Genomic DNA, 18,454 nt, shown 5'->3' with positions numbered 1-18,454 from the left:
GACCAGATTACCTCACAGTTCAGTTTTGCTCCTGCTGGCTGCAACGGTCTCCCTCACTACTTGCTGCCATTAGTCACTTAGGCACAAAGTCACCGAAAAATGAGTATCAAAGTTACCCTATTACAGTATGTATTACGGTATGTAATCTATGAACATACAGACTTAGTGTGCAAAGATAGTAACGCCTGCTTTCTAAACTGTCCAATTAATCAGGTGGAATTTAATGATGTTAAATGTCCAGGCTGGAAAATATCAAGATAATATTATAGTTTAGCCCACGCAGTTACGACACCTCCCTCAAGCGGGCAAGAAAAAACTCCCAAACTGTGACCCTTTTAGAGGGTATAGCCTGGAAGAAACCTCGGGAAGGACCGCACAAGAGGGAACTCCCTTCCTGAGATATTCGGGTGTCGGGCGGGCTAAAAAACCTGGTGCTGTTAATACTGAGCTGGCTTCACCTGTGCAGGTGTTACTCACACCCCTGATGTCTTCCTGCTGCCGTCCGTCCTCACTCCGTCCTCTGTCCTTCCTCGCTCCGTCTGCGATCCATCCTTGCTCCGTCCTTTGTCCTTCCTCGCTGCATCCTCGGTCCGTCCTCGCTCCGTCCACGATCCATCCTCACGTATCCTCCTCAGAACTTCGTTTTCTACACTTCTGCACTCACAGAGAGACAAAGCTGTTGAGCCTCTTAAACTCATATCGCCAGAGGTGAGAAGTAACTAAGTACAAATACTAAGTCCCAGTGCAGTCAAATCTAAACAGGCATGTGACGTAACACGTACTTGTCGTCACTCGATGAGTCTTTAGACTTGCTGGACGAAATGACGGACTTGTTCCGCTTCTCTGCGAGGTAAAAAACAAAACAAGTAAGTTGACGTTCAACAGAGTTTTACCACACCGCTTGCACTGCTGCTAGTTAGGAAGCGGTGTCACAATACATGATAGATTCACAGAGTTTCAACAAACTTTTATACAAGAAAATTTTATACAGGAGACGGTTGAGATGAGCTTACTTGTTTGCGTCTCCTCCTCATCCGTGCTCCTCTTCCTCTTTCTACTAGGTTTTATTTCCACCTCAGTAGACGGCGTCTCAATGGGAGCCTCCTGTGAATCGTCAAGATTCCTCTTCCTCGTGTGTTTTATTTCAGCCTCACAGTTAGACGCTGCAGTCGGAGCCTCCTGTGAATCGTCAAGACTCCTCTTCCTCGTCTTCTTCATGGGTTTTATTTCAACCTCACGGTTAAGACGCTGCAGTCGGAGCCTCCTGTGAATCGTCATGATGGCTCATCTTCCTCCGCTTCCTCTCTGATGAACCAGTGACTGGAGTTCTGCAGAATTAGACACGTTTGAATCTCGTGAACTTGAACATCAGTTTAGCTTAATTAGCTCATGCGTGAATTTTTTCTTATTTCTTATTTTTCTTCAGTAAGATTAAAAAATACAAGTATCCTACATGGGATTCATTAAAACGACACTGACTGTCAAGTTTGTTCTTACAAAGGCTGCAACTAAAGCCTATTTTCATTATTAAGTTTATCCATTAATTAATTAGTTGTTGGGCCATAAAATGAGAATGAAGAAGCAGCAGCAGCAGATCAGAGAAGCAGAAATAATGAGAGATTTCTTCCATTTTACATTTAAAAGTAAAGTCAAAATGATTAACAGTGAAAATAGACAATTAACAATCAACTGATTTATAAAATCATTGCAGCTCTAGTTCTTACTCCCCTGAATATGCTGCTGAAGTGTTTCATCTTAAATTTTTATGTTTTCTTCATAACAATTGATTCATTAATTTATTGTTTATGTTACCAATAATCAATAAAGGAAGGCGCATATATTTTGCATCCCTAACACTTGTGTAAACATTTTTCTCCTGTGATTTCATAAGTAAATTATTAGATAGGTAGGTTATTAGGTATTAAGGGATCAAGATAAAAGTCAACGATACGACATTTATCACGGTATCAGAAAAGAAAAAGAAAAAGTTTAAGAAAAGAAAAAGTTTATTAAATGATAAATCTGATGCGTGTGATGTTTTTGGTTGCATAAAATCTGTTTTTCCTTTTAACTTCTGCTTTTCATGCTTTACTGAATAACATAAAAGTAGCAGCCATGATCGAAGCATGTGCAAAAACTGGCATAAATGAACAATAATAAAATAAAATAATTCACCACGTAATATCACGGTAGATATCGACAAAGTCCAGCGCAGTATTGAGACATTTTCTTATTGCAATATTTAATATATCGTTTCATCTCTATTATTGACATTTAACAGCACAAAGCACAAGCTGACTTTTGTTCCTAAGAACAAAGTGGACGTACGAAACTATTGATAAACGCCACAAAGTCCTTTAAATCTGTGCGTGTGAACGATTCATGCGTGAGACCCAATCAGTTCAGACAAGTCAGTAACACCTACCCGAGTCCAGTGTATGAGTCTATAAAAGTGGCCCAGGTTCTCTTCCTCTGAGGCTTCACTGCAGACGTGATGGATTTGACCTCAGCTGGAGCCTCTCTGGAGTCTTGAGGTAAATCTGGAAAAAGTAAAAACGTGGCGTTGTAATGCTTACAGAGTCAAGGTTCATGTTGATGAGCAGAGTCTTACTTCACCATCATGCTGACAAAACTGATGCTTGTTAAACATCAGCTCTTGATTTCAGATCAGATTTAAAGATTGTTGTCCACTGATTTTAAAATAATTGGTTATTATAATTATAATGGTGCAGCTGAATAAAGAGTTGAGTTTAGTATAAAACAAACTAGTTCCAACATATCAGTTTTTTGTTAATTTTACACTCTTAAACTTAATGATCAAACTTTTGTTCAGCTGGTGCAACAGGTCCCAAAATGTGTTGCCATAGAAGAGCCTACCTTTGAGTGTCTGCACAGCGTCCGTCTTCTTCTTCTCCTCTGGTGAGTGGGTATCTGGACTTCTGTAAAAAAAAAAAAAAAAAAACAGATTATTGTTCGAGTCTCTTAAACTTTAAAGGGTTAGTTAGAAGATGTAGAGAGGGCCAGTGTGTTAGAATAAAGCCAGATATTGCTTCCTTTCAATCTGTTGTTTTTTTGTGTTATTGTGTGACTTTGGTGTGTCAAAAGCACAGTGCCCCTCTCTGCTTCTCCAAACTGGGGGCGTACAAACTGACATCCCTGATGAGAACCTCAGTTCAAATGGTGTGAACTTTCCCTTTAGCATGTAGAGAGACATGTCATAATACTTACTTTCTGTCACTGTATTCCTTTAGATTTTCCCAAGTCCATTGGTCCTGTGATTTGATTTGATTTGACCCCTTCACATCGTCAGTGGTAGCTTGTCTGTTTTGGCGTAGTTTTCTAATCCTCTCCAACTTCCTCTTCCGGATGTAAAAAGGGGCCCTTGGCTTTTTTTGACGCATGGGTTTGCGTAAGTCCATCTTCATCCTCTTCCTCTCTGGCGGCTTGCTTGTTGGGCTTCTGCATAAACAAATACTATTAGACATGTACTAAAAATAAAAATAAAAAATCTTATAAATCGAAATTCATATCAAATTGTGGATTTGGTAAATCATAAAAATCAGTAGAATATAGCCAGACAGCACTTACCTTTCTCCACTGGATGTGTCCCTCCGCCTTTTTCTGGCAGGTCTAACTCTATCTGTAGAGGACTGAGCTCCTGACTGGACGGGTTGTGATTTACTCTTGTCATTATCGATGGAGAGGCTGCTGGATAAGTCCGATGTGATCCCCACTACAGCGGGATGCTCTTCTCGACTGTGCCAAGCGGGCGGCGCCTGGCGAAAGCCTTGCTGGTCCTGGTAGGCCGTGCTGGTTGAAGGCTGTGGGTTCAGCCACGGATCTGTGGCTGGAGGGTTCAGACTCAGATCCTCACAGACTTGCATCAGTTCATAGCACGATTTCACACTGCAGGAAAAAAGAGATGGGAACTGAGTTAGTATTAACACTTCACTGTTGTATTTAAGTAGAAGTATCTGTACTCTACTTGAGTATTTCTTTTTCCGACAACTTTTTAGTTCTACAAAAATGATGCAAAAGGTGTAACAAGACAAATACAACATTACAAGACATAACAAGATGAAAACAACCTAAAAGATGTAACAAGACATATACGACTTTTCTTTTTACACAAGTACTTCTATTTGAGTAAATAAAGTTTGTTCTTTTGCCACCTCTAGAAGAAAATCCACCGTGGACATTTTTATGTAGACTTACTAGAAGCTGTTGGGGTAGTTGGACGTGAGATCTTTCATGGTGATGAATGGATCCTGAAGAAGCTGGGCAGGTGTTATCCTTTTATCGACGTCCAGATGAAGCATGCTCTTAAGCAGATCTATGAAGTTGTCCCGATCCTCCTTTTCCGCCATGTTGTTCTCCAGATAACATGGTGGTCTTATCTGAACCAGAACAGATCACAAAGGTAAGTCAAAATCTCTTAATTGGTCATGGTAATTTGTGGCAAATGTTATCATGTTTGAAAAAATCTGGCGAGTCAAATGAGATGCCATACATTCTTCATACTGTCCAGTGAGTCGATATTGTCTCTCTTCCAGTTGGCGTATCCACATTCCTTTGGCGTCTAAAGAGAAAACACATTTGATTGTTTTAATCTGTTCCAAACACAGTGAGCGGCATACGATGGAAAGACCAGACAGCAAGACGTTTTAGGTAAAAGCGCTGAGTGTTCGTACCTTTAATGTCCACACACGTTTACGTTGACGACGTCTCCTTCTCCGGAAAAAACACCTAGTCTTAATTCCATAGTTGAGAATTCGCTGCGGCAGGTTACCCTGAGTCTGGATTATATATCGTAACTGTGGGCAGAAGACAAAGTCACAATGTCAGGTACACTTCAAACATATAAGTAAGGGATAATGCATAGTGAGCAGGTCGTTATTGTGACATAAATCCTGATAGAATGATGCAGGACTTATTTTTCCACCATAACGATCAGGTCATTGCACATTATCCTGGTTATGTACCGAAAAAAACAATAATTTGAATGAAACTTTTTTTGCTGGCATTCAACACGTACCATTTCGTATTCGTTGTTGCCAGGATACAGCATGGAGCCCAGGAACAGCTCTGCAGCAATGCAGCCCAAAGACCACATGTCAGCAGCTGCTGTAAAGGGAATTCCCAGGATAACCTCTGGAGACCTTAAGAGAAGAGAAAGAAATATAAACACATCGTTTTAGCTTTTTGTTTCACCTGCTTTGTTGGAATTAAAATCTAAACCTATAAGTCTCAACGCGAGTGTGTTGAGAATCAATGTGACTGATTTCTTACCTGTAATTGCGTGGCTGGAGGTAATTACCCCACTCTGACTCTGAGACAAAGCAGGCCAGTCCAAAGTCAATCATTTTAGTCCTCCATGGCTGGTTTGCGTGGTCCACCAGCATGATGTTGTCCGGTTTGAGGTCTGTATGCGCAACCCCTTGGTTCCTCAGTAATTCTAGAGTTGTGGCCATCTGAAGTCAGAAATAAATCAGGTAAACAGGTCAGTCACTGTACTTCACATCAGTTGATATTTCTAAATACAGGCTTTGCTGAGTTTTGAAGACATCTGTGACTAAGATCTGAGCTCAGAGTCTTTTCAGGGCAAATTACTTAATTACACTCAGTAGAACAGAAACAGAAACGCCTCTCAAGGGGGAGAATAGTGTATTTAATGTATTTTAAGTCTACTGAAAGTGAAAGTGCTAACATGAAATTATTCAAATATAATGCATCTATTTTATGTCAGATCAGATAGTCTGATCCATCAAAAACATGTGCCTCCACAGTTATCAATTCCTTTTACAGATGCACACTGCAAAACAATTCATCTCTGTCTTCATTTTTATTTTTGACTAACTAAGTTTGCATTTGATTTGTGTTACTTAGTGTGCTCGCTGGGTCATTCATTAAATTAGTGATTAATTAATGTATATGCACTTTTTTTCCCCCCAAATAATAACAAGCAGTTTTGGGCAGAAGAAATATCCATCTCTATCGCATTATCTGTGCTTTCCCAAATAACAGACTTGAATTCAAATGTAACCCTACTGAGGGCCACCATTGGTCTGTGGGCCGCACTTTGAGAACCCCTTAGCACAACTAGATTGTATTTTACAGGTATTCTTGCATGTACACCTGCTGTGGGTCTTTTACAAACACAAACACTTAAGTTTTGAAATACACTAAACAAAGTTTTGCCAACCTATAATCTTCTTTTGAGATAATTTACATTCCTTCAGCAGATGAACTTGAAGCGTTCAGTTTTAGACTGTCCACCTAAAAATGTATTTATTTCATTTGGAAATATCAAATTATTATATATATATATATATATAAACATTATTCACTTTCAATTCAATGAGTTTAGTCAACAATTTCTGAAATACGGTGGGTGTGGAGGGTCTAAACTCAAAGATTTAAGTTTACTTAAAGAAGAAACATAAATTATCTCAACAAAACATCATTTGTTGGAGAAACATTTTCAAACTTTTTGAAATTCTCTTGTTTTTACACTGTAAACCTATTGTGGTATAACTGTATTATGAAGGAAAGTGGGACTTACCTGGTGCAGGATCGGGCGTATCTCTTTCACGGAGAGACTGCGAGAAGGTCTTCTTTCTACGAAATCCCACAGATTCGTGTCCAGTAGTTCAAACTCAAGACAAACCCTCCCACTGTCCACGAACATGTCTCTGAATTGGACGAAGTTGTATTTGTCTGGATCAAATTCTCTCAGGTGACTAAGTATGTCCAACTGGGGAACAAAGGAGATGTTTAGAGGTGAAGCAAATCTGAAGAATCGTACAGAACAAATGAAAGACAAACGCTGCTTCTACTTTACCTCGTTCTCTATCTCGGGTGTTAAGTTGCTGTCCTTCATGACCTTCACAGCCACTGTTTCCCTGGTGGCTGCCTTCACACACTTGAGGACTTGTCCGTACACGCCCTGCCCCAAGTAGGCCTGAATCCAGTACTCCGAGGTGGGGGAGTAAAGGATGCCTAGGTAGGGTTTGGCGTCCTCATCTGAAGAGGAGGATGTGGTCCCATCCTCTTCAGATGTTGTTGTGGTCTGAGCTGTGTATCTGTAACTGGTCGTCTAGAGGAGAAAGAAAGAGATGGACACAACATGAGACCATTTTGTCCCATAAAACAGGAAAACAAGCGTTAACAAGGATTTTGTTGTGATAGCTGATTATAAATACTTTTTAAGAACTACATTTAAATGGAACATCTCAATTTAAATCCATTAAAATTACTTCTTTATAATCAGACCAAATACATATATCAACAAATTGTAAACTCTGATAATAATGATGATAATCATAATGATAATAGATACTTATGAGTATCTGTACGATGAGAAGTTTTTAACTGGTTAAGAAACCATAATACTGATGGCTCCAAAAAATGAAAAATTTCAAGGCAACTCACTTCAATAATAGTTTGTTGTTGTTGTTTTTTTTTTTGTTTTTTTTTGTTTGTTTTTTTAATCAAATTAGACATTGGTACTAATTCTAGAAATAATATGTTTATTCTTAGAGAATATTAGGCTCTTTATTAGCCTTCATTAGAGGGTAATTAGGGACATGTTTCACTTTATTTTACAGTACAGTTCTGTTGTTATGTGTCCCAAATTACCATCTAATAAAGTCGAATGAGGTTCTAATAAAGTGTCTAATACGGTCAAATAAAGAACATTATTTCTATTATTTGTGGAATCCAGATGTGAATTAAGTGAGGCTAAATTACATGTAAACAGAAATATGCACGTTTTTTTTGCAACCAGATGTTTGAAATCATCCTTGAAGGTAAATTTATAAACTATTTACACTGAAACAAGCAAATTTAACCAACTTACCATTTTGCTTGATATCAGCAGTGTTCTCTCAGTGTTCTCTCAGTGTTCTCTCAGTGTTCTCGCTGAACTGTTCAAGTTAAAATCTTGAAGTTGACTTGTATTTCTCTCTAACGAACAGGTTGAACTGACTGATTTCTGAAGTGACATCACATCATTCTAAAGTCTCTGATGACATCACAGTGCAGCAATATGCTACATTCCGCATATAGAACCTTCATTATGTTAATGATGATACAAATATGGCTGCTTGCAGAATTACCATAAACAAATACTGTATTCTTTACAGCATTGCATTTTTAATAGATTTGGTTTCACATGAAGAAAAAACAAACATATTAAATCTTTTTGATTTGTGAGCCACTGCAGAAAAATGTTATTTTGATTCTTTCTGATCAAACTGAACGATTCTGAGGAAATATGATATTGCAGTTGTTTTGACTAATATTGCATCTGTAGTTGCGATTTGCGGTATTAAAGAGAATGGTCATTTTTACATCATTATTCTCATTTACGGTGAGAAAAAACACATTAAAGTGATTATGGTGTGCTAGTTTTTAATTAGTCTATAACTACTCTACTAAAAAAAGTATTAACACATCTTATTACTGTAAAATGAAAAAATGTCTCAGCTGCTTTTATTTATTCATATGTAGATATATTTTAAGTGGCTATAGGGAACTTTCATAATTTGTTGATTTTTGAGGCACCTTTGGACAAAAGGAGTAATTCTTACATGATAATAACCACAAACTATAAAGTAAAAAATTTTATTATCAAAAGAATAATCTCCTCCTGCTTCTATTTAATGGCTAAAATGAAAACACAGGCTCTTCAGGTCTGCATACTGTAAATCACTGATTTCATGAAAATCACACCTGGTGGCAATAATAACTGTATTAATAATATAATATAATAAATAACTGTATAGAAAGAGCACGTTTTTAAAAAAGTTGAGAAAACTCATCATTTCAAAACAACTGCCTTCACTGTATTTTTGAGTTCTGAATCAATCTCTTAAAGGACCAGTGTGTAATAATTACAGGAATTTATGTACATAAATGAGATATATTATATAAGTATGTTATTTATTATTATCAATCAACGTAAACTCATAATCAATATGTTCCCGTTACTTTAGAAATAGCCATTTATAGTTACATACGGTCGGGTCGCCTTACGGAGATCATCATCCTGCGCCGTCTACGGCAGCGCAGAGCGGACAAACTGCACTAACAGTGAGTCTTGGGAAGCCCATGGCGACCTTAAGTAGACGCCGCAGCGTAAACACGGAAGTAGACGGGGAGATAGACGCGGGTGATTGCTGGCAGATCATTTAGCGTTGTGAACCTTGACTGGCACAGTTTTGACAAATGGAGGATCATACATACACTGTACCAGAACAAAAAGCAGCGGACAGTGAATCCCCGTCATCCAAGAAGCGGAGACGCGAAGAAAGTAAACGCAAGCATGACAGGAAACGGCAAAACACGAATCAACATCCGCATAGCGTTTACACGAAGGAAATCACTGATGGAGGACAAACGTTTTCACAGCTTTCGCTCGCCATTTTGTCTGCTGACGGCCACCGTACTCTTGGTGAGAGAGGGGCGGTGTCGGGGTAAATCCTCTTAGTTGCAATCTAAGGTTGGAACGTTAGATGTCACTGGAAATCACACACTTCTCCTTTAAGTTTTGAAATGAACTTTTGCTGACCTTTAATCTTTTGTTTCCTTTTTAGATAAACACGAATCTTTGACTGTGTTCACAGTTTGGGTGTTTGAAAATTAAATGGCTGCAAATGAAAGTCTTAAATTATTAACCACTAATCACTTTCACCTCAGTTAGTTTACTCAACAATTTTTGGGATTCAGAGATTCAAGTTTATCTAAATAAGTGAACTAGATCTCCCCAAATTAGGTGTTAAAACTTTTTCAAAACTTAAGAGTTTGAGTTGGGCTCAAAACTCAAATCTATTAAAGTAAGTTGCCTTGAAATAATAATAAAAAAAATTAAAATATACAGCTTTCTACCCTCCGTCTTGGTTTGATTATCTTTCAGTCCATGTGGAGTTCAAACTGGCAACTATGCAGATTCTCAAACCTCCAAGCTGCTGCTGTCCTGGACGGGTTTCTAGAGCAGAAAAAAACAAAAAAAAAAACAGACTGAAGACAGAGAAAAACTGACCAATTTGCATTTTGCTGATGCTCCTACTGAGAATATCTGACAGCCAGTGAGGGAGACAGGGCTGACTGTTTTACACAAGGGCATTTTAACTTGACACGACGGCTCAAACCGTGACCTTTTCGTTACAAGACAGTCTGTCACTCTACAGTCTAAAGTGCTGCTGACGTCAGATGTCTCTATATTTAGGCACAGATCTGATATTGTTTGAGCTTTCACTGTCTCTTCCTCTCATATTCAAATGATATGAGTGAGGCGGGCAGCGGAGAGTAACATGATTGACGCGTGTCTGCTGAAATTTGCTCTCGCGTCAGTATTTGTTCAGTGAAGCAAACAATGAGATGAAGTCTGGATGTAAAATGAGTCCATCAGCCTGCATCACTTCGTGGGAGGTGGAACAAGACCTCATGAAGACTTCATACATGTCATGAATCATTGCTGTGATGCTACTTTAATCCACAGCATGTGATAGAGTATGATTTATTATGATTTATTATTTAAATATACATAGAATTCTTGGGATTGATTTGATAGTTTAGGTTTATCCCAAGCAGAATAATCACAAACCTAAACTTGTCACTTCAACAGTATTAATACACAAGTTGGAGAGACAGCCTGGAGACACAAAAATAAATCAAAACAAAACCCATGAACTTACACTCACCGGCCACTTCATCAGGTACACCTGTTCAACTGGTTGTTAATGCAAATATCTAATCAACCAATCACCAGTGTTGTGCTAGTTACTGAAAACCAGTAACTAGTTACCATTACTAGTTACTTTATTTCAAAAGTAACTCAGTTACTTTACTGATTACTTACACCAAAAGGTAATGCAGTACTGTGAAAAGTAACTTTTTAGTTACTATGAAAAAAAAAGTCTCCCATTAATGCCTTTATAGCCTTAATTTCAACAACTTACATTTAACTAAAACGTTCTTGTCTTCGTGCTCGACAAAGGTCAAGTAGTGAGAATATCTCCATGTAAAGAAACTTGACTTGGGCTCCGCCGCCTACGCCATGATGATACCGGTGTTATAAACAGACACGCCCACACGGCGTGTCTTCTCCCCCCTACACACACACACACACACACACACACACACACACACACACACACTCAGCTCAGTCTCTAGCCGAGACTACACAAAAAATAACGTAAAATAACGGAGTAACGCATCATGTAGTAACGTTAACTGAGTTACTGAATTTTAAAAATAATGCGTTAGATTACTAGTTACTGCAAAAAATAATGGTTAGTCCCAACACTGCCAATCACGTGGTAGAATTAAGGTAGTTCTGAAGGCAAAAATGAGTCCAACCCGGTATTAGCAAGATGTACCTAATAAAGTGGTCGATAAGTGTAGATTCATCGATTATTACTATCGTATTGTGTAACACTTTAAAATGGTAATGTTAGCTAGGAAGTGCTTGAATTCTAACATTAGCTGTTATCTCATGGTAACTAATGGGTTATCAAATATGTTATTTTAGCTTGAAATATGACCCAATGTTCCGACAGACTGTCACCATACATTAGGATGCTTTTGCAGGAGAAAAACACTTTTCGGCAACATCTTAACATATTTTTATTGACATTAGATGTTATTGTAACTTATAAGCTCTTAACTTCCCTGATCTTTAATTGCTCATTCTGGTCAATGCTTGTTCCCTCGGTAACATCCATCCTTTTCATTTCTTCATCATGCAGCCACCCACTGGTGTAGCGTCTAAATAAATCGGAAAAAAGCAATGCTGCAGTCAGTTTATATAATTTTTTCTGGGACCACACATAAAAATACAAATTCATCAGCCACTCATGGTCCTGTACAATCCCCCAGAACATTAAAGCTTTGCTTCTTCACCTCCTCCTCAACTGAAGACATGAGGAGCAGCCTAGTTGTGGCTTTATATGTTCACAGTCACACTGAGCGTGTGTGTGTGTGTGTGTGTGTGTGTGTGTGTGTGTGTGTGTGTGTGTGAGAGTGTGTGTGTAAGTGAACGCACTCGATTCCCCAGAATGTTTCATAATTAACATGGCCGCTCCCTCCGGCCTCCCACATCTGCACTGAATCTGCCACTCCTGATGAGCTTTACACGTTACAAGTCAACCGTTCTTTGCATCTCTCAGTTTCTTTCTCCGTGTCTTGATCTGTCAAATCTCTGCCCTCCTTCTGGTTTGACCTTCTCTGACACTCTCACCTCAGATTTCAACTTTAAGTTCGGACTGTTTGAAGTGGGTTTTATGAGGTACTTAGCAATAGTTAGTGTGTTAGCTACAGTAGATGACGGTCAGCAAACCGCCAGTGCCACCAACAAAAGGTATTTTAGTCCCTTAAAAAAAAGATAATGAATCTAGATTTTAAAAGATGTCATCAGTCAAATTCAACTAACTTTTAACTTATGTGTTTTGTGTTTTTTGGCAAATGAGTGGAGAAAGTCTGTGACCATGACTGTACAAAAGCATAAAAAAGTGCATCACACTTAATAGACAGTGAGAATGTGTGCGAGGGCGGGGCGCTGGAGGAGTGAAACATTATGGACATTTTAGACAGCAATAGAAATATGCACATGCTGGGGACACTACTTTTTTCGTTACTTCCTTTTCATTTTTTAAGGCACTATATGGACATATATTTATTTTTTGCTCAAGTAGTTCTCATTTTAAGTTATTCTGCAAATATTCAGCTCCCAAACGGCTAAAATGCTAATTAAAACAGGCTAAAATTTAATTTCAAACTCAGCTGATAAAGAAACTGTATGTGTGTGTTTACTTTTCACATGTAACATGCTTTTCAACATTTCATTATGTCTGTCTGAGTGTGAATGTGTGTATCTCAAATGCTGCAGCAGCTGAACTGCCGCAGGTCCTTGCCCTTTTGTTGGAGGAGCCTGTTGCTATAGCGATGGTTCCATGGTTACAGGGGGTGAGCCTGTGGTACCCAGCGTTCTGTCTTGCAGGTCGTGGAGCCAGGGCGCTGGCTGCGATTGTAACCCCGACCACCTGCACCACCATAAAGACAGTTTAATAAGAAGTGTGTTGCTAGGAAACAGTCTAGGTCCAAGTTTGTTTCCTGCCAACTGTTGTTGTTTAAAAAAAACTGCAACAGGATGAAAAAACTGAACCTGTTTAATGGTTGTTTATGGTTCTGCGAGTTAGCCAGTGATGCATTTCTGTAATGCGTTAATGCACAGAGATTTTGTCTCAAGGAATTATGGCAGCGGAAACTCACTCAATGTGTCCTAATGTCAAATTAAATGACGGTAAAATTAAACTGTTAGCAGACTCAACAGTCATGAGCTGTATGGTTTGTTTTGAGTTTATTAGGGTGACAAAAAAATATTAATTACTCACATCACACCAGAGCTTTTAAAAATAAATCGTACCATGGCAAAAAGATGTGATCAACATCAAGTGAACCTGACCTGGGGCTCCTTTTACTCTATAAAAAGAAGAAAAACTGGGTGCACCCAATATAAAGAAAGGCCAGTTTCACTGTTTGAACCTCCATAGGAGGTTAAGCAATATAATGCTGCGGACAAAACGTAATTTAGCTATCTAAAGAAATCAATATCACTTTAAGCGTAGACTATATTTAGAATATTTTCATCACTTTACCTTGCTGTCAGACAGACTTTTCAACTGGAGTATCTGAGCTAAAGATCACTCTTTCCAAAGCAACCAGACTCCTTTAGCAAAAACACAGGAGTTGTTGGTCCACCACTTCCTCAGTCTGTTAGTCGGTTTGTGTTATTGTGTGACTTACGTGAATCTGGACTAAAACTTTTCAAAAAAGACCAGCTTCTTCTGTTGTGTTCTGAACTCCAGACTGCAGTGTGAGTGTTTGTGTGTATAGGTGAGTTCCTGATGAGCACACTGGTACAGTACATATGTAGTGTAGCTCTGAGTGACAGGAAGACAAGGAGGGCATTACATAAATGTAGTCTACTATTATGTTACATATTTTTAGCAATTCATCAACTTTTAAACAAAGTTTATAGCTCCTTTATGACCTGAATTGCTTGTATTAATGTTAATATTTCTGGTGACTTGCAGACATTGTGTCACCAGTTTGTGGACAGTTCTGCATGAACAGAAATACAACTAGGCTGTGTCTCCCTTTCTGTAGACAACATATAGAATATTAATGCTAATGTGCATCTCATTCATTGTACACCTGCACAGAGAGCTGACTCTGTGAAATATGGCGTTCATATGTCAGCACTGCAAACCACAGTCATTTTCTATTTTTCAGGTTATGTGTGGTGATGCATGTCTTTATAGTTGACATTTCGGTGCTGTGTGTGCAGGAGGGCATAAATGTTGCTCCTGTGTGTGTGTGTGTGTGTGTGTGTGTGTGTGTGTGTGTGTGTGCACATCACACAGGTTGACAGGTTGCATTCAGTTCATTTTGTTTTGTGATGGCTGTTTGTGTGTGTGCAGTCATTCTAGCGTTTACGTGCTTATGTGTTACGTGTGTGTGTGTGTGTGTATGCGTCAGTTTGTTTGAGTGCGTGTCATAAAAAATGGAGGAGGCTGAAGTAGGCCAGAGGTTCACAAGCACCACATGGGCTTATGGGGTGAAGGAGCCAAGAAGAAGACATCTCCTTTTTCCTCTTTGTTCTCCTCCTCTCAAATCTCCTACCAACCTTCCTCTTCTCTCATGTCTCCTCTCCTCTCTCCTCTTCTCCCTCCCCACCTCCTAAAAGCTACTTCTTTATATTTATTTGCTCCATCAGAGGCAGTGAACAACAAGGACCAAAATATATGCTGTTTTTTTCCAAGAATAACATGATGCCTATTATCATAGATAAAATCACAATTAGAACCATACTGCACCTGATTTCTGGTACAATCTGTTTGAATGATTTATTTTCCACTCTGAGATTAGATTTAAAGGGACAGTTCACCCCAAAATCAAAATACATATTTTCTCCATGGCCTGCAGTGCTGTTTATCCAGTTATCCGAGTTTTGGAGCTATCTATCCATTAAAAAAAAAAAAAAGCCCTTTCCCACCCCCACCCCCCTTCTTCCCACCCCACAGAGGGCGTAATCACCCTCCAGCCCCTCATCCCTCTCAATAACATCCTCATGGTCAATCTGCTGGACGGAGAAATCCCCCCTCTCGCCAGATTACAGTGCAGCCCGATCGGGATTAGGTTTTAAACAGCAACAGGACGTGTTATTCTCATCATTTCTACTGTATGCATGCACGCACGCGTGCACACATGCGCACACACACACACACAGATGCTACCCGCAAAGAGCTAAGCAGCAAAACAACCACATCAAGAACATCTTCTCCTTCCTCACATTCCTCCCAAAAAGCCCATGTTCTAGGGCTTTTGTAACAAATTGGATTTAGAAATTCGGAAAGCAATCTAATGACCTCAAATGAAATTTGCAGATTCAGTCTAAAACCACTGTGCACAGACTGTACCTCTACAATGTAAAATGTTTGAGCTTTTAATTTAAAAATGCAAAAACTTAAAAACATGTTCAATAACTGATTGAGTTCTTTTCTGTTTAAATTTAGTTTGTTATTTTGTTTTTATTTCAGTTTAGTTCCAGACTAACTCATAGTTAGAACAGAGCTAACACGGCCTCCAAACTTCTAAAGAAACCATGAAAGCAGCTAAGTAGTGTGAAGAATGAATCATAAAAATACAACATACAAATACTAAAACGATTCAAGTAAAACAGGTACAAACACAGGCAGCGCGGTTATTGATCAGGAATTTCATTTCACCCAGAGGCACCAGAATACTGACTTTTACAGTGTTTTTTATAAAGAGCTCCAGATGGTCGGGAACAGAAAATAAAAGCAGATCTTCCCAATTTAGTAAAGACTCAGCGGACGTATAGGGAAAACCAGATATTTGATCGAATTTGATATGATCCAGAGGACCAAACTAACACAGATAAAATGTATGACGGCACTTTCAACAGGTAGATGTGCTTGTCCCGCCTCTGAGATGGAGACAACCAACCAACTTTATTATATAAAATGTAATGATGAATGATGTAACCATCCCTGGTAATAAACCTGAATGTGGAGCGGTACACAGCATCCAAAACCTTGAGAGTCAAGAGTCGAATGCACCTTCTACGTATTATGTGTCTGTGGGAGAAGCATACAGGAATCGTAAAAATCCTCTGTAAATCTTACACACTGGATACTTAATACAATACTGTGCTTGTATCATATGTTTCAGCAACTTTTTTGTTCCTTTTTTTTCTCCAGATCATAATTTTTATTTTTTGACATTTCTTGCATTACTTTTGACTCACATTGATAAGATGTTATCCAATATTACCTAAAATACAGGTGAGAAAATAAAGCCTTAAAGCTTGACTGCGTTTCTTTTCTTAACTGTAGAGAGTTTTCAGGGGCAGGTGTGTGTGGTTTATTTGAAGTAACTTTGCCATCTGCTGTGTGAAACAGCTGTTAATGGCAGTCGTTGCACATCTTGTTGGTTGTATTACAAAGCCAGTATTGAAAAAAGTAACATTATTACATGGAAACTCTTTATTTTTTATAAATCTCTGATACAAAAGATCCGAGAGGGATGACAGAAGTCTGAGGCAGATGTCACCTCTTTGTTTCCACATAAGAAGGAAACGCACACGTCTACAACAGCTCGATAAGTGTGTGATGTCACTACAAACCGTAGTTTACACACTGTGAACACATTATGTGCAGATGTTTTGTAGCAACGTCCCTAATCCCAACACAAAGGCGAGGGGGAAACACAAACAGATAATCCAGTTTCTCCTCCTGGAGCTGCAGACACAATAACAGGAAATACAGAAACAACCATCATCTGCAGATTACACATCCTGATTTTTCAGCTTTTAAGGTTTTTTTGGGGGGAGTAGATGGGGTTACTTACCAGGTATGTTTAAATATTTCAGGTGTCCCTCGTGTATAAATGCAACAAATATAGTTTACTGATGTAACCCTGCTCTAATATTCAAGACCAGTGGTTGAAGAAGAGCACAGACCCTTCTGTGAAAAGAGACACTGCTAACTATTTTTTGGCATCATGTCATGCTGAAGAAAAGGCTGACATCTCTGCAGCTCATATCTCCAAAACTCGGTAAATCACACCAAAACAAACTAGATGGATAAATAGAGTTTCAGGCCAAAGGAAAAATATGTTGACTTTGGGGTGAACTGTTAAACTGTTGGATGAGAGAGCAACCTTTTTCTATTTTGATTCAGGCACAACAAGCAGCATGAAATATGTTTCTATTAGTCTGCGTTTTTTTCCATCAGTGGTATTCTGTCGAACAGAGCCGCCGATTCACGTCAACATGAGCTGTGTTTGTCGTTTGTGTGCCGAGTGGAAATGGGGTAGAAACCAAACCCCACCTGGCGCAAAGTGGCACACAGTGTGAACCGAAATGACTCTTGAGGTGACTGGATCAATCTACAACTCTAAACCAAACACAGTATCTGACAGACAGCACACAGTCCTGGTGTTATTTGACTGGTCTGGCTTCCACTTGGTTTTCACTCCTGTGAGCATTTCTGTCACAGCAAAACTGGAACTTGTGAGATTCAGGCATTACTTTAAATGATTACCATGTATAAATGATAATATTGCAAGATTTTGCAATATTATCATTTAGTTTAGTCAGTAATTCTGTCCTTATTTGATAGTTGTGAGGTGTACATATTTGTTAGTTTCATATTTTGTATCAAGGGTCTTCATGAAATTTGTAATTACGCGAGTTCTGACACTGGTTAAGGTTTTACTGAGCTTGGCTGAAATTATTTATCAGTACTGTAAGTTTCCTTTGATTATATCTTCTATTACACTGAATCATTTGACCAGCTGATGAAGAAAGTTTTAAGGGGAGTGTTAGAAAGTTGTTGCACATTTAAAACAACCATGGTTGACCAAAGTGCTTTACAAGCTTAAAATACAAAACAAATGAGCATAATAAGCTTAAAATAAGAAGAGATTAAACAAACAAAGCAAAAATATATACATATATGCATATGGGGACATACACAAGTACATACATACTGTACCTACACACAACTAAATACACATGTATACACACAATAAGCAAGACGAATGCAGCACAGGTGAGTAACTCAGCCTGAATCAAACGCCAAAGAGAAGATTTGGGTCTCAAACAGTGACTTAAATGTTTCTGGGGTCTGCGCAGCTCTTATATGAAAAGACAGATTATTCTATAAATTAGGGGCGGCCACTCAAAAGGCTTGATTGCCTGTTTTTGCATCTGGATCTAGGAACGTCCAGGAGCAACTGGTTAGAAGATCTCGCCACCCTGACCGGAGTGTGAAGATCTAAGAGCTCGGACAGATACGGTGGTGCCAGTCTATTTAAAACTTTAAAAACAAGCAATTAAGTCTTCAAATCCAGCTTGAACTGGGCA

General features: G+C 38.8%; 1 protein-coding gene across 1 annotated transcript; it reads right to left on the bottom strand.

Annotated features, from left to right (window-relative positions):
* Window positions 1–473: 473 nt before the first annotated feature.
* Window positions 474–9,048, bottom strand: LOC146322144 (uncharacterized). The gene is made up of 16 exons (XM_084727684.1): window positions 9,037–9,048; window positions 6,842–7,096; window positions 6,563–6,754; window positions 5,290–5,471; window positions 5,036–5,159; window positions 4,692–4,814; window positions 4,511–4,579; window positions 4,216–4,397; window positions 3,589–3,906; window positions 3,229–3,459; window positions 2,878–2,939; window positions 2,426–2,540; window positions 1,262–1,328; window positions 1,014–1,212; window positions 783–843; window positions 474–654 (listed from the first exon to the last, which is right to left on the bottom strand). The coding sequence occupies exons 1-16, from the start codon at window positions 9,046–9,048 to the stop codon at window positions 474–476; spliced, it is 2,373 nt and encodes a 790-aa protein (XP_084583810.1).
* Window positions 9,049–18,454: the final 9,406 nt, after the last annotated feature.

This window comes from Lutjanus erythropterus, chromosome 9, assembly GCF_056507025.1.
Source record: "Lutjanus erythropterus isolate fLutEry1 chromosome 9, fLutEry1.hap2, whole genome shotgun sequence".
In the NCBI taxonomy this organism is placed as follows: Eukaryota; Metazoa; Chordata; class Actinopteri; order Lutjaniformes; family Lutjanidae; genus Lutjanus; species Lutjanus erythropterus.
The sequence above is the reverse complement of the archived record's forward strand: the minus strand, read 5'-3'. Positions and strand labels throughout refer to the sequence as shown.